The sequence below is a fragment of the Kryptolebias marmoratus genome, linkage group LG15, assembly GCF_001649575.2.
Source record: "Kryptolebias marmoratus isolate JLee-2015 linkage group LG15, ASM164957v2, whole genome shotgun sequence".
In the NCBI taxonomy this organism is placed as follows: Eukaryota; Metazoa; Chordata; class Actinopteri; order Cyprinodontiformes; family Rivulidae; genus Kryptolebias; species Kryptolebias marmoratus.
Window position 1 is genome coordinate 24,561,840 of NC_051444.1, and position 17,223 is coordinate 24,579,062.

Here is a 17,223-nt window from a genome sequence, read left to right on the forward strand (position 1 = left end):
GGTGTTAATTCTTGTTTTAAAAATAATGAAGTTACCAAGAAAACAGTCACAGTTGCTATGATATTGTGTTACTCCAAAGTCAAACACATTATCATGTTTTTTTCAAGTGCTGTTTTCACTACAAGGCTTTTAAATCATTCAAATATCTATTTTATTTTTTAACAGCCTCATTTTTTTCTCTTTACACTGCTGATTTTAGTTCCTGTCCAGTTTCTGTTCCTTTGTAATTCACCGCAGCTATTTCTTTCTTGTCCATAAATCAGCAGATCTTAAATACTTTGTGACTTTGCTCAGTTGGTTCAAACACGTTTATTTCCCAGAAGAGCTGTTCTGATTAATCGTTACGCCTCTGATTCCTTCGTCATCCCTGGTGTAATGCTGTTGTGAAAATGTTTTTTTTGTCTCGCATACACATTTGTTGTTATGGCTTCACTCTCGTGACAAATGATCAGAATAGTTCAAAGCTGGTTGTTGAAATGATTTGTTCAATATTTGTTAGTAGTAATAGATGTTTAGCCCAAAAAAATGACAAGAAGTGTTCATACTTTAAACAACTATTTAGAGGCACTGAAGGCGTTGCTTTTAGCGATGCGTGGTCAGGGGAGGCAGTGCTTTGCTTGTTTTGTATTTATTCTGGGTTATTAATGCAACTTCTGTATGATTCCTGTCATTTTTTTTTCTTTTCTACTGTCAAAACTGCTGAATTTGCTCATTTCCTGATCTGCAACAAGTGAAAGAGTCGGACAAAAATCAATCTGAGTGCACTCATGTGAGTGTGTCTTTGGATTCCTCACGCTTTGTTGATAATTTATTGTTTGTAGACACTTGTATTATGTGTCATATTTTTCTATAAAAGTGCTAATGTATTTCATGTATATTTATTACATTTTTAATCTTCTGTATCTGATGTAAAACCTCACAGAAAAATCTGGAAGCGAGACATGTAGTACTCTGCCCTTGCCTGATGGGGGCGCCGTGGAGCATTCAAACAAAGTCTTTTCGCCCTAACTCCTCAGGGAGGTGAATCCCGAGAGAAAGAGACATCTTCTCCTGCCCTGCAGCCTCCCTCATTAAACTGAAAATACTTTAAGCTGCACACATGCTGAAATAACAAACAAAAACTCATAGTAGGCCGTTGTAGATTGCTTTTAACAATCTGTTAGAGGGATGGCGTTTAGATTTTTCAGTCGTTAAGATATACATTTATAATAGAGTATATTTGGTGTATGCTTCTTAACCGTGCATCACAGTTTATAAGATAAGTGTAAACACACCACACATAAACTCCACTGCACAGCACCGATTTACATGTAACCCATCCATTCATTCATCTTATTCGTGGTCGGATCTGGGAGGCAGCAGGTCCTGGAGGAAAACCCAAACATCCCTCTCCCCAGCTCCTTCTGGGGGATCCCAAGGATCTCAAGCCCAGCGAGAATATACAATCCCTCCAGTGAGTTCTAAGTCTGCTCTGGGGTGTCCTTCTAGTGGGTCGTGCCTTGAAAACTTCCAAAGGGTTGTACCCAGAAGGCATCCTAATCAGATGTCTAAACCACCGCAGCTGCCTGCTTTCAATGTGGATGAGCTCCTCAATTTATCTCTACGGCTGAGCCTCCGAAAAGAGCTCATTTCAGCTGCTTGTATCCAGGATCATGGTCATCTTGGTTCTGATCCATCCCTCATGATTGTAGACGGACTGATAAATTGAGAGCTCAGCTCCCTCTATACCAACAACAAACCAAAGCAACGGCTTCATTACTGCGGATGAAGCCTCGATTCATCAATCCATCTCCTGCTCCATCCTGCAATCACTCATGAACAGGACCTCAAGAAACTTGAACTCCTCTGCTAAAGGAAGAAGCTTGTTTTACCTTTGAAATGAGCCTCAGGGAGCATTTTACCATTTTTCAGTATACATGTAATCTGATGCATATTAGACGTAACATATTTCAAAGAAATATTTAGCTGGACAACTTTGTGGATCACTTTAGGCTCTTGGTGCTACAGGAAAAGGGGCACATGCAACTTGTGACAGATTTTAACAGATTGGAACAGGTTTTAAAGATTTAGGAGCTAAAACAAATCTGCTTTCTTTCTCTGATCCACTCTGAACAATTTGCACAACAGACTTTTAGTTTATTTGTGTTACTCCAACATCACTTTATACCCTTTTAAAATTGTGTTTGGAGTAAAGAGGCACAGAATGTTTGAAAATTGAACTTGCCTATAATAGCATCATGTTAAAAGCATGACAGGGAATGATTTTCTTTTTTTTTTTTTGGTGGTTGCATAAGCTAAAATTCTACTGGGCAAACAGCTTTAAATAATTTGACAGTCTTCTCTCATTTCATGCACTCATATCGCTGCTGTGTGTGCACTGATGTTATCCATTTAGCTTTTTTTTGTTATTTAGTGTAAATTTAATTGGAAAGCTGATTTTGTCCCCCTCTTTTATGCTTGTATCAAATACAACAGTTCACACTATATTTCAAACTGTCAGCCTTAACAGAAAATAATTTCATCATGTTCTTCGTTATGCTTCCTTACTGCAGCCAAAAGCCTCTTTTTTTTCTTCTTCTTCTTTATTCTTCCTCCCATCAGTGTTTCTGTAAATACAGCAGACTTCAAAGCTACTGCCACCCCCGGGGGGTGCCTCTGCAGATTTACTTTGATTGTGCACCGATGTGCAGATGTGAAAGTGTTTGTTTGTGTCTAAGCGATATAGTGTTGGTGAAAGGTCGTGAATGACAGGGAGGTGTTGTGCTTTGCGGTGTCACGATATGTTAAAAACAATCCACTCACCAACACTTAATGAGTCTCTGCTGCATAATTCATGTCAGTCTGTATATTTTATGAGAGCATGCCAATTAGAGACATAACTGACATAAAAGTAAGATGAGCTTCTTTCTGTATACTGTAAATATAATATTTCCTTGTCTTACATTCTGTGACTGGGAAATATGGGTCACACTTTACATATAATAGAAAGTGCAGATGTCTCAGTTTAAATAATAGAAAACGGTAGTCTCCTGTAAAACCTTAGCGGTGAAACGCCTGCTTCAGAAACACTGTTGGATCACAGATTAACTATGATGTCTATCAAGAGGGGATTTTCCTCTTTGTTGCACCAAACAGTTCTGGGAACCCCCTGAGGATAACTGGAGGCATCCTCTGAGAACGACCTTCCTTCAAGTGATATTTGGATAGGAACACAGACATAGCCAGCCAGCAGCTCGTAGGCAAATCATATATTTGTCTTAAAAGCTCAAGCAAGTAAGACAGACTTAAGCTGTAAATCCATTTCTGCTTTTTAATCTTTTTTCTTTTCTTTCTGGCCAAACACAAAAACCTTTTGTTTATCTGACTGTTGGCGATCACGTGGACCCGTTCGATCGGCTTCCTCCAGCTGGAGGAAACTATTGCATCACTGATGGTTCATCTTGTTGTTTGGGAGAACATTTTTGGGTGTCAGAGCTAAAAATAGTCTGTTTTCATCTTCGGCAGCGGAGACACAGAATGTAAGGGCTCTTCTTCCGGTAGTTATGAGAATTATAGTCTGTTTCTCCTGTCTGAACGAATGAGAACTGTGATTTATTGAAGTTTTTTAAACGTATGACAGGCTATTAACTCTCCTGAGGCCCTCGTAACTGAAGAGAGGAAGAGAAACCCTTGTAACAGGAGGGTCCATTTGACCCAAAGGCAATTAGGAAGTTAAAAGTTGTTTTGTTGTTTACCTGTAATTAGCCACAGTTTTATTTATTTATTTTTATTGTCTATAGTACCTATGCCATTTGTACTGTCGATGTATAAAGTCCTTAAGATGTATGCTGAATGGAAGAAGAACATCCCTTTATTATGTAGATACTTTACAACAACAAACAAACAAACCAAGGTCTCATTCCTTAACGAAACGCATGTCATCAGCCACCGTTAATGCCAGGGTTTTATGTTCATGTTGATGGAATTGCAGCTGTTTTAGTCAAGGTTTGAAAATAATGTTATGTGCGATCCTATACATATAGCAAGATCTCTACTACTAAAATAGCAAATTTTAGCTCAATATCTGTAAAACTGACTGAGGTTTAGCCGTATTTGTGTTGGTTAAGTTGATTAATTGTGGCAGACACCTTAAATTAAATTGATTTGAAAACTCAATGAATTGTTTCCAACAAACGTAATTTCGGTCTAAGAGTTTTGTTAAAACCTGTCTAATGAACAGATGAACAAACACACATACACATGCACACAGACAGGCAGAAACATTATCACCCACCTTATGCCCTTCTGCAGTAGGCGATCATAATCTGATCTATATGATTAGTGCTGCTATAGCTCAGTATGCATGAAATAATCTACAATCTTTACTAAAAAACAAGCTCAGACATGTAAAAAACTTTAAAGTTCAGACATCTGAACTGGAAAGTGGCTGGTCCTCCCCTCTGTTTGAGCTCCAGGATTGTTGTTAGTGAATCAGGAGTCGATCTTGTTGTCGTTGTTCAGTCAAGGCAATATTCTGGTTAGTGATATGTTGTCATGTAAATCACTAAAACAACAACAAAAACCCCTAGCTACAAAAATGGAGCCAACGTGGTTTAAAAAATGGTGTCTACAAGCAGATGCTTTCAAACTGTACTGATTTAACATTTCATTATTTTGGTCTGAAAATGATTAGACTGCATCATAAATACTAAACTCCTTATAATTAGAGTTCAACAAGGTTCATAAATACAGTTTCAAATAGAACATGTGAACTCCAGTCAATGCAGTAGATAGAACAACATTACTAGTAAATGCTGATCTTAAAACATAAATTTGATGGGAGAAAAAGGAACAAAACAATGCTGCATCTGGAAGTTGTGTTTTGATTTTCTCTCACTTGGGTTAAGCACAGGATGGCTTAATTGTGTCTTTTTTCACTCGGTAGATTCAAAGTGTTAATTGGCGCAGTTTGTTTCTGGAACCTCAGCATTAATATCAGGTTAATATTCGACCTTGAGTGTCGAGATGTTGGTACAGTTCTCACTCAAGTCCGTCAGACAGTCAGACAGTTGTTGCTGTTAATACACAAAGAATAGACTTGGACTTAAACACAAACTCCAAACCAGCTCCTGAACACCTCAGCTGAAAGTGCAGATTGAAGGAAAGTCACTTTGCCAGCAGGGTCATTTGGTCAATTACAAAAGATGCAGTCAAATATATCTACAAATTAGTTACCAGAATGAAAACGAAGTTTAAAAACAGGGTTGGTTAGACTGAATATAGAAAGCCAGATTTTGAAGCAGATGGAGCTATAACACTTTATGACCCCTTTTAATTTTTTTCCCCACATTTCTTTAAAAAATCAATTTCCATAATCAACATTTCTTCCAGATTAGTTTTGTTCAAACCACAAGATGCAAATAGCATGTATTTGAGATAGGGTCAGTGTTTGCAGAGAAGCAGGCAACTTGTTTATTGTTGCTTACTATCATTACAGTGCACCATTCTGCTGCGAGTGATAATGTAATTGCCTGTGTGGATTTGTCTGTTTGTTAACAAATGAGCTCATGCACCACTGGACAGATTTTATTGAAACTCTCAGAAAGCATAATGTACATAGCTATAGCTGAAAATGATGATTCAAGATGGCCACCACAGCCAGTCAACTTTAGCAAACACACAAATAGTTAGAGGTCTGTCAATTGTACAGACATTGAGCTAAAATCTGGTAGTAGCAGAGAGTCATCCCCAACACATCATTTGAGCGCTCACGGATCGCATGAGATCTTTGTTTATAATGTTGGCATTAACTTTTAGAGATCAGCATCATTTACGCACAATTTTTCTTCAAGATTTGTTCAAAAATGCTAAAACTCACATCATTCAGGATGTGATGTTTGTTTCAAATTTTAACATTAAAAGGCAGCAGGTGAATTCAAGTATGGCTAGTTTTTAAATTTTCCTCTGTATTACAACGTTTTAGTGCTTGCTGTTGTCAGTTTTTCCCCTGCCCAGTAGTTTTCTAGGCAAAAAACAAAAAACAAAAACAAACAAACACCCCACCCCCCCACCCGAATATCCCTACAGGCATGAATGGTCCTTTCAGTAAAGTCCGTCAGAAAGCCACACTCACTCGCTCAGACTTCCGTCGCCTTGCAGTCTCATGAAAACACTCACAGGAGACAAAACGGAGGTCCATTAAATACTCAATACAGCCACTAATACAGTCTGCACTCTCTGCAGATTTGAGATGTGCTCGTGGACTCATGAAGCCAGTGACCCAGATGACTCCGGGGTTGTGGGAAGCGTGGAGGGATTTTTTGTGTGAATGTCAGCAGCAGTTGCTCGCTTCCTCCGTGTGGCCGTGCGGAGTCACACCTCAGGTGAGCTGACCGTGGTGCTGAAGTCCGCAGATACAGCGTGACCCGAGTTCGGGTCTGCAGGGGGAGGGAGGGAGGGGGGAGTGGGACATGACAGAAGAGCTGCCCGGGTTGTGCTCAGAAACAACCTCTGCGTGTGGGATTAGTTTCACGCAGGAGGCAGAGAGGAAATGTGAGTGCAGCGGGCTTCAACACGCCAGGCTTTCCGCGCGCACACCCGGGTTTGTGCGCTCAAGTGTTATCTGGTAGATGGCCGTGTGTGTGCGCGCGAGAGAGAGAAGATGGAGCAGCGAGCCGCCGATTGGCTGTGAGCCCTCATGAGGCGTGGCCAGAATGTGAACGCCTGCCTTCCTGCCTGCCTTTCGCACTGCGAGCTTTTGGGGACAGTGACCGAGGAGGGATGGGATGTTTCAGAGTGTGTGTGTGTGTGGCGGGGGACAGCATCGGAGCTTGTGAGTAAAGGGGAGGAAAGAAAAAAAAAAAAAGGAGGAGGGGGGGTGTAGAAAGAGAGAAAGAGCTTGTGAAGAGAACGAGGGAGGGAGCTTCAAGCTGCCAAGGCTGGACCACCGCTCAAACACTGCAGTCTTCTGCTTCTGCTTCTCTGAGGAAACCTGCCCAACTCTCCTTCTCACTCCTTCTTCCCTCGCCGCGTTGCCATGACCCTGACGGACACCCTGCTCTCGTTGCCCACCTAGAGAAGAGGAGAGGAGCGCTGGAGCGGAGGAGGGGAGTGACGGGAGGAGGCGACACCACACACTTTGCCTCACAGATGAGAGTCTGGAAATTAATTAACCGCCGTCAGCGCAGAGGGGGGAGAGCACAGAGTACAGTAATAGAATAAGAGGGAGTTGAAGAGGGGGGTACTGCTAAATGTGTGAAGAATGGGCTGTGAAGAGTCGCAGAGCAACCCCTAGACACTTTTCAGAGGCAAAAAAAAGGGACAAGTTAGGGTCGACGTGTGAAGCCAGAAGGAAATTAGGCAAGACAGTAACTCCACAGGGATTCTAATCCAAGAAGCCAAAGAATGGTCCAATCAAAAGCATCCTTCATCCTTTCATCCCTCTTTCCAATCCTCCTCTCACATCCATAACAGCATCTTTTCCGCTCATCTCCTTGTCTGTTTTTTCTTTTTTTTTAGTTCTTTCTTTTTGCATGTCAGCAAAAGCACATCACCAGCCACAGTCACACGCTGAACACTCAGATGCAACTCAGACCACAGAGCTGCGTTGCATTCTCAGTGTCAGGCGTTAGTGAGTAAAAGAAGTTGATTTAGCCAAATCAGGGGTGTCATTACTTGCTGGCCAGGAGCACCTGCTCTGGAACTTCTCATGAGGCCAGGTAGGACATTTCTGGATCGTTTTTTTTTTGTGCCTACTCCGACCAGCTGGACAGGTTAAGCTCTCCAGTCGTTTATCTGATTGAACCGTGATGAGATGAAACTGCAAACCAGCTTATCTCACAGAGCACGACACCTGTGTTTGAGGGATTACACAAAGGGGAACAGGGATGTGCAGATGTATACGTGTATGGCGGGACTCTGTCCTAAATACGTTGACCTATACGAGTGTGCTCCATTAGATTAAAGGCAGGAATTCAATTGTAGCAACACGTTATCTCAAACAAATCAACTGAGATCGAGTGCGACCGCAGTTAGAATATAATAAACCAGCAGCTCCAGGGTTTCTCAAGGGTGATAATTGTTTTGAAATCCATCTCTCAGCTCTGGGTGCTGTAACTCCCTGCCCTTCACCGAGGACTTTGCTCCAAACTGAGGTACACAGAGCGACTATTAAAGACTTCTGAGTTTCCATAATGAGACGGTCGAGCACAGACGAGACCCCGTACCGGCGCAGTCCGTCTCTGGACAGCAAGCCCGACACGCCACCGTTCACATCGGGCTTTCACCGCTTCAGTGGGGAGTTTGAGTATAAGAGACCTCCTTTTGCGTTCGGCTTCCACACGACAAAGGGACCACAGAAGTCCAACGGGCGCTACGCCCAGGGGAAGAAGTATGTGGTGTTTTACCTGGACCTCTCCTTCATCTTCCTTCTAGAACTGCGGCGCTGCAGGATGGCCGAGGGTTGCATGATGGCCCTTCGTTATGGAATGGTCTTCTTCAACCTCCTTTTCTGGGTGAGTTTTCTCTCATTAGTTTTTCTTCTGTACTCCAAAATGTGTGAGTGAGTTTTGCAAGGAGCTTATTTCTTTGTAAACTTTTTCTTTTCTCTTTTTACTCTGTCCTTACTTGTCTGAGTGAGCCGTTCTGTGTGTATATGCAGCCACAGAGGTGTTAGATGAGAGAGGAGGGGCAGTGTGAGAAAGAGACAGATCTGGTGTACAAAGCCCACTGTGTGGGTGAGTGAAGCTTTTTCTGCTCCTGATATTGTACTTTCAGTGTGGGTGTACTCTGCATTGTTTTCCTTGTTAAGCTTTGGCATATTGGGAGCTTGCGTTGTGTGCAGACTTTAATCACAGTGTTGCCGTTGCGCTGCCATTCTTCTCCTGCCTCTACCCTCCTCCCAGCGCAACAGTCCTGCTCAGTCCATCAGAGGATCTGCTGTCAGTCTGGTCTATCTGACTGATTGTATCTGTTTGCTGTGGGGATGTTTGAGCTCCAGTGTATCTGCCTCTGTCACTCTCGCTCTGATAGCCCCACAACAGATCACTTTCATTTGCACAGTGACGCCTGTCGGGTTCCCCTGCTGCGCTTCACATTTAAAGATCTTTAGCTCGTGTTTTTTTTTTTCGCCGCAAACTCCCACAGTGCAATTCATTGCAACTTGTCACAGAGTTTTAGAGTGAATGCTGCCTCTGTAGTTACATGATTTGTCGAAATATCTGTTCTTATTGCTAACAGAATGAACAGAGGCCTTGAGTGCTGAAATGAAATCAAAAAACGAATTACTGCCTTGGCTTCAGACGTGGATAAATTTGAAGGTACCCTTCCTCAATAATAATAAAAAAGCAAACAAAAAACCCCCAGCACAACTGGTGTGACTGGAACCAAAAAGCTCCAGTTTTTGTCTCATCAGTCTCAGAAACTTCCCCCAGAAACTTTGAGGCTTGTCATCACGCCTTTTGATGAATTCCTGTCTGCCTTTTTGTGTTTTCCTGCATATAGTGGAGCCCTCCAGGGTTTTCTTCCATAGAGTCCATTAGGATTTAAAATGTAACGAATAATGTGATCAGAGAGTGACGTACCTTGACTTTGGAGTTTGGTTATAAAGGTTTTGAGTAGTTTCCTTGACTCCTTTTCTGCCATTTATACTATCCATCTGATCAACCTGGAGTTGCATTTCCTCTTGCGTCCACATCCTGGGAGGTTGGCTACGGTCCCATGAACCTTATATTTAATAATACTGGCAGCTGGTCAGAGGAACATGAAGCTGCTTGGAGATGGTCGTGTAGCCTTTATCCTTACCGTGGATATCTATGATCTCTGAGCTCCTCAGAGCTCTTTGCTTTCTCTGCTCTTTGTTCACTGTGGTTAGACACACAACATTACCAAACTACACAGTGGCTGTTTGTTCCCTTTAAATAGTGAAAGTTTGAAGAGTCCTGAGGTAATAATTAAGGTAAAACATTTAGTTAGAAAAATGACAATAATGCAAAGATTGAAAGTCTCTGTAAGAGTACCAACAACCCTGTCTGCACTATTTTAGTATATTTTTGTAAAATTAATAAATCTTTTCTTTTCACATTTTTGTTTACTTTAAGGTATGCAGATATAGATTAAGCTGTTTGTTTTTAACTGAATGGCTTAGAAGAAATTAAACAGTATTTCAAGAGTACCACCAAATGTATCTGCAGCTTCAGAATTTGCTGTCAAAGAGGGATTTCTGGTGTTTATTATTAGCACAACTGTGTCTAGTGCTGCCGGGGATAAATAATGGCCACAAAGAAAATGGCCCTCTCTTTCTGAGAAGTCATTCATGTTTGGATCCTCCAGGTGAACAGAGAGGAGCTCTAATATCAAACCAGTCATTGAAAATAACAAATCTGAGCTAAAGTGGTTATATGTGTCAAATGGACAATCCATAACCAGATTTAAAATGTCAAAGTAATATTCTAGATTTTCAAATTGGCAATTGAAAAAGGTTTTGAATGTAACCTCAGTATTTTCTACATGACGCTGTGGGTGGGAAGAGCACCACTTTCTGCTTGAGAACCAACAGTGGATAAATGCTTAACTTTACTTTCATAGGCGCACAGAAATTATATATTGTGAGAGAAAAAGGTGAATGTGCTCTGATCATCTGCTCATATACACCATAAAATATATCCGATAGTGAGATTTCAGCACCTCAACCTGAAGTGTTAATAAACTGTCACATTGAGATGAAATAATCTGTTCAGTAAAGACAGTCGAGGTGCGACAACATTTTTTTGTGACACTGTTTCAAATGTACTAGCTGGCGCCTTGTGTTGATGGAGTTATAGCAGTTTCACACATTGTAAAAAAACAAATATATTGAGTTTTTTTAATGAAAAGTGTGGATTTTTGTCCCCCAGCACCCTGTTTTAAGGTCAAAACTTAAAGCCCTTGCACAGTATATGAAAAAAAGGATTTATTGCTTAATGTAGCTTCCTATAATTAAAAAAATGAATGCATGTTTTTCTGTTATTAAGGGTTCCAATGCTTAAGCACTGAAGCAACCTAATTATTGTTTTGGTCATTTTTGTTTTTTAGTTTATAAAAACCAAACAAACAAAAAAAAACCCATGTAAATCGTACATCAAAGGGTGCAGCTCAAGCGGAAACAGTGTGCTGTGATTTTTGGCAGCTGTACATCATACAATGTGGACGAAATTCAAGAAAGCTGCAAACAATTTCCCAATACAAATAACTGGATTTTGACAAATTAAGTGAGAAAATCAACTTCTGAACTCTATAGCTCAGACATACTTCACAGTACAAACATCATTCATAGTGTAAAATCTGGACTTTACATGACTGAATTGGCATTTTGATATTTTTAAATGCTTTTTATACAACTGAAGTTTAGCTTTTAGGATTTTTGGAGCTTTTTTTGCAGCATGAATACCAGCATTGATAATGTCACACACTAACTTTTGACTTGTGCAAAAACTTTGCAAATTCTTCTTGCTGTCACTAACCTTTTAGTACACATATAAACTGTACATCAAAACGTAGGCATTTGTATCTTTGTTTACTCAGTGTGACTCTCACTGCTGCAGGACTCATGTTTATAGGACAGTTTTCTCTCAAATTCGTCCAGAGTTCAGAGCGGGCCTGCCCAGGCTTCCATAGACTTCAGTTTTAGCTCAGAATATTCTCTTCTAAACTAAAAGTGAGTGGTCCTTCTTAACTTGTCAAATCTCGCACATAAGACACTGTAGAAACATAAAATGTACATGACACTGTTTGAGTCTTCTGTTTTTCATGTTTAACAATTCCTAAGATGCTACTTATAATTTTCAAACAGCAAATGTTTGTTCGAGGCTTATATTTTAGTCTGTATTTCTGTCTGCCTTTCCTAACAGTGCTATCAGGGAGCGAGAGACACAACTGTGTGGTTACCGTGGTGACTGGCCGCAGCTTTTAACAGTTCTTCTGATCTTGGTTCTCTTTATGCGTCTTTATTACTGTTTAGACATCAAAATGTGGACATTTCTTTGTGAGCTCGGATTTTCACAAGGCTGATGCTGGGATTGTGTGCAGTAGCTGCATCGGCACACTTCAGACTTGCTTTAGGTATTTTCTAGTTACACTGGTTGAAGAACACAAACAAAACAAGAACTTCTTTTAGTGGATGCAGCTTTACTTACTGGACAGCATGAAGATGAATGAAAGTGCATTCGGACATGTGCTGCAAGAGTTTATTATTATAGATAAGTGGCTTTATGAGTAAATGCTGAAATCTGCATCTATATTTGAGCCATAATTTTATGGGGTATATCTGTTGCCAGATCTCATTAGAATGTGCAGCTGAGATGCGGACAGACCTTGAACAAACCTAATTTTCTCCAAATTTGTTGATCTAGAAAACCAATTTGGTGTCAGTATGTTCTGAGGACGTGCATCTTGTGTAATATGGGCCTAATATTTCTCTCATAGCGGGGCTTTTCATTTTCACTTCCCTCATGAGAATAAATAAAACGAGGACCTGCCGCTGATCTCCTCCTGTAAGTCATTTCAGCACAAGCACTGCAGTCCTGAAATGATCTGGAGATGTTCTGGTGCCATGTGAGAATGCAAATGCCTGCAGCATTCCCTCCTGAGTTCCTGCAGAGATTTTTTTCCTCCCCAGTAAAATGCCCAGAATAATCAGCTGGTGAGGCAATGTGTAAATGTAGCTGCTCATTTAATATGAGAGTGTGCAGCAATGAGAATTGTTGTTTCATACTATTTTTGTTTAAATAACCTGTGTATTTTTAATACATTTGGTTTTAATATCATGAGACACACACACACACACACACAAAAACAGCCACCAAGGAGGCTTCTCTGCCAGTCTCAATGTGCTGTAAATGAAATTCAGCACATTTTACAGTACACTTCTTGCATCACATCCTACCTCCTGGGCGCGCACGCTTCCCAACATCCCCTACTTTAAATTTCACGCTGTGAGAGCACCATCTCCAGCAGAAAATCTCATGCAGCGAAGTACAGCGAAAGGTGTGAGCGGAAGCCGCAGAAGGAAAGTTTGGGCCAAAATGTTCACACATTTCCTTGAAGATCTCTGATGTTCATGTGTGAAAATAACTCTGTAACGAGGCGTGCGCTTTGAAAAAAATGCAGCTCTCTTTATTGCCACGCAGACAAAGCAAACCTCTTTAGTCTCTTTTTCTTGAACTGTCGTTGGAAACTCAGTGACAAAAGAAACAGCGTGGTTCGTCACAAAGAAGGCGAGGACGAAAATACAATAAAGAGCAACAGGTTTTGAGTGAAAAGCTCAAAAAAGCTGCAGTGGAAATCCTAATCCACGGACAGAGCAGATCTCTCACTGCTGTCTGGTGCAGCATGGTGGTTAGAAGGTTACTACTTCAAATCTCAGCAGGATTGTTTTTCTTCTACAGAGTTTGTTTGCTCATCCTAAGTGGCTCAATAGAAGGCAACTGGACTGCTTCTCTTATTTCTTTAAGAGGTTTCACCTATCATCCTAAAGGCTTCTTCAATTCTGAACTGAAGAAAAAGGAGAAATCAAAACTTTTTGTTTTTGTTAGACATTGTGTTTTGACAGACCCTTTAAAAGCTCTTTTAAATGCTAATATTAGTTTAGTAAAAAGTGGTAAGAGTCAGTTTATTTTATGTTTTGCACTCTTTAAGACCCTTAAGGATGTTTCCCATATATATTTTCTGATATATATGTTTCTGCTGACTATAAAGATGAGTGTCTTTAATAAAGGGAGAGATAAATAATAGAAAAAAACAGCTTACCCGGGTGAGTTGGGGGATCCTTATTGGCCATTAGGACTGTTGGATCTGACAAACTGGGTTTGGGTGCACGCAGTTCAGATTTGAGCTGGAATGAATTTCAGAGTAACACCTTGCAGACGTTAATGATCACCACTGTCTCTAAAAATATGAGGCAAACAAGTTTTAAACCCTCCATAGGGAGAATAAACATATAAGAGTTTTTAGTTTCCTCTCAACTTTTCTTTTTTAGTGAGAGTTGTGCTGCTTTTCTTCACTCATCTCAACTTTGTGATAAAATGAGGAGGTCAGCCCCGGGGTAAATAAAGGCTACTTTAACATCTACGAAATCTGTGCTGCTAGAAATGAACTACCGTAAATTTGAGAAAAAGTCCATCACAGGGACACGTGGAGACGAACAAGACTAATTCATGCTCTTACTCACACCTAGGGACAATTTAGAGTTACTAATGAACCCAATATGCATATTTTTGGTCTGTGAGAGGTAACCTGGAGAAAACCCACACATGCACAGGGAGAACATCCAAACTCCACACAGAAAGGTCAGGAGGCTTACCTGTGACCTTCTTGTGGTGAGGTGATAGCTCTAACCACTCCTTATAAGAAAAAGTGTGATCCACATCCAGAAAGAACTTCATTTGGTTCCAGATCGGACCTCAGTCCACCATTTGGGGACTTCTAATACAGTTTAATTGGATGCTAAGACTGGGAAAAAGAACAACTTGAGGTGTGGGTTTCATTGCAGTCGACAAATAACCAGGCCGACGTCGGGCTCAATCAAAGGGACAGTAGAAACAGCGAGGATTGGATAAATGGGGTTAACATAGGGATAAGGAATTAACAAAAAGGAAAGGTGTGTTTGATTTGCGATTGAGTTAGACTTTTTTGTGTTTTGGCTGAGTTTACTGAGTTTAACTGAATTTACTGAGTCAGGTAAAAGGTTAAAGAGGACAGGTTGCTGATGGAGAGGAAGATAGCTGTTGAGAGAACGAGAGAAAGTGTTGAAGAGATGAACCAAGTGAAAGAAAACTCGCCAGGTGGTTAGAGGTATGGTTTAGGTGTGGCCATCCTCTTAAACCTAACATCTCAAGTTTGTTTCTGAAATGGCTATAGCTCTTTGAGGAGCAGGGAACTTGTTGCGCCTTGAGACAGATTGCAGGCCCCTGAATTAGCATGTATAGAAATGAAATAAAAATGTTTGTCTGAAGGAGCAAAATCATCATGCATCAGTGAGGAAATTTAATGTTGCATCAGTGAGGAAATGGGACGCTGAATCAGACCTTTGATGAAAGCCGAATTTTCAGTGACAGTTCAGTAGACCTGAGACTGATGTTAGCATTTATTTGCATATTTCACTTAAGGAGTGCAGGAAGAATAATCAGAAACTTAGAGCTCTTTTGAGACGGTTGTGAATTTTATTTTCTAGGACATCAATTAGCCAGTTAAACTGTTAGTTGATGAAAAGAAAATCCTCTTCCAGTGATATAATTCTTTAAAAACAGCTGATTTGATCCTTTATCTACTGAGTCACATTAAAGATTAGTAGTTATTGTGGCTGTTTCTGCAGGATAAATGCTGCATTAAGATAATACTGATGATGATGTGTCTACAACGCAAAGCTACAATGAAATAAAGCTTCTTCGCATGTTAATGAAAAGTATATCTTCCTGTTATGGGGTTTGGACATTCATGTTCTGCAAGGTTGTAAGAACAATAAATTCCAAAACTACAAGGCCTTTGCAAGAGACCACATCCATAATTTTGGCTGTGTTTTTTCCCCTGACATCCTCTGAGCTAAAACCAAATGTTGTCAGCTGAAAGTTAAATGTCTTTCCAGAAGAAAATGCACAGAAGAAGTGGGCAGTCACAGCCTAATGACCAAATAAAAGCGCGACAGACATAAATAAGTTCAAGAATTGAGACAAGTCACTACTGACCCGACCTAATTACATCCTGACAAACTCAAATCCTCCATGACACTGAGCACTTAGCACTGTTTGCACTTTCTACCAACAATATCCTGAAGCTGAAAGCTTCTTTATAAAATCTACTGCTGTAGGTTAGCACCCTTAATGATAAAAAAAAGAATAATCAAGAGCATGATCAATCTGTGATTGTGCAGTCAGCGTGCAACAATTTGTATTGTTGTAAATACTCATTGACACCTTGATCGGAAAGTGAAAAACAGCACCCGGCGGGAAAACTGCTCTGCTGAAATGTACATGTTGATGTCAACTTCAATTATTTACCATTAGGAGGAAGTCTTGTTTGTTGGGGAGGTGTGAAAAGGAACAGTGATGCCATGTGTTGCGTGAGCGAACAGAAGAATCTGTAGATGTCAATCTGCAAAAATGTAATGAATGATGGGAGAACAATTCTAAAACACTATAGGATAAAATATTTACCACAATGCTCAATGTCCCTCCTCTAATTTTTAAATCATTTTTGTTTAAATGTCTTATGAGTTTATGATGATCCTCATGGATGCATCTGCACCCAGAATGTCTAACCCTTTGAGGACTACCATTTGAAAATATGTATGCAAATGGGAGCGCCGGCGCTCCCGTAGTCCTCAAAGGGCTAAAAAAAAAAAAAAAAAAATCCAAATTGAAGGTGTAGAGATACAGTTTCATTTCAACTTGTTTAAAGCCAAATTTGTGATTTTTCGCAGGGTTCAGCCTTTGTTTGCTAAATGAAGTAAAAGCAGGGAGCTGATATTTAAGGCGTATCAAAATTACAAAAGTTCTCAAACATCTGCTATGGTCTGACCTACTTCTCTATGTTTTTTTTTTTTTTACATTTTATATGTTCAGAATGCCTAACTTGTACCACTGGAGTCTAGAGGGCTGGGTTAAACAAGCTTAAAAGCAAGTTTTCTTAATTGCAGCCCAACACTGTCCCTCAGAGGAGTGTTTTTTTTTTTTTAGGTCAAATGAGTTCCACAGTGTTTAGGTTTGATGTTAGACCTCCATGCTGCATTTTCTCCCAAACCATTACTGCTCAGCTCCCTTGTGTTTGGCAGTAATTTGCCAGTCGGCTGTGCTGTGCTGCTCTGGGAACAGCAGGAGGTGGAGGAGAACCACGCAGTCCTGGAAGGGACCAGGATGTTTTGTTTTAGTTTAGTTACGAAAAGATGATGTAAAACTCTAAAGCTCTTTCAATGTGACTTTTTCTTTTTTTTTTTTTCCAGGTAAAACTAAAACATGACGTAAAGCAAAAAGTTTGTCTGAGCTTGAGGATGTTGCCCAATAGTTTAGAGAAGAATACTTCCACTTGATGGTGTAGATGGAGAAGCAATCATTTCATGTCACACATCACAGACCAGAAACAAGTCTCTTAAGTGGCGAAGCTTTAAAGGTAGATTTTTACACTAAGATCATTTATGTTGATAAAAGACAGAGTTATAGCCGTTTTGGTTGAATCTTGAAAACAGTTTCATGTGTGATATGTACAATATTAAAATGT

General features: G+C 40.3%; 1 protein-coding gene across 4 annotated transcripts in view; it reads left to right on the plus strand.

Moving 5' to 3' along the window:
• Nucleotides 1–17,223, plus strand: part of tspan4a (tetraspanin 4a) — a 189,632-nt gene that overhangs the window by 35,170 nt on the left and 137,239 nt on the right. Inside the window, exons 1-2 of one of the 4 annotated variants that reach the window (XM_037979990.1) lie at nt 6,223–6,362; nt 8,413–8,492. In XM_037979990.1, the coding sequence (XP_037835918.1) occupies nt 6,308–6,362; nt 8,413–8,492 (135 nt within the window). In that variant the 5' untranslated portion in view covers nt 6,223–6,307. Of the gene's footprint in view, nt 1–6,222; nt 6,363–6,851; nt 8,493–17,223 lie in introns of those variants that run through there. The other 3 variants (XM_025005536.2, XM_017414156.3, XM_017414155.3) reach the window with 3 other exon arrangements.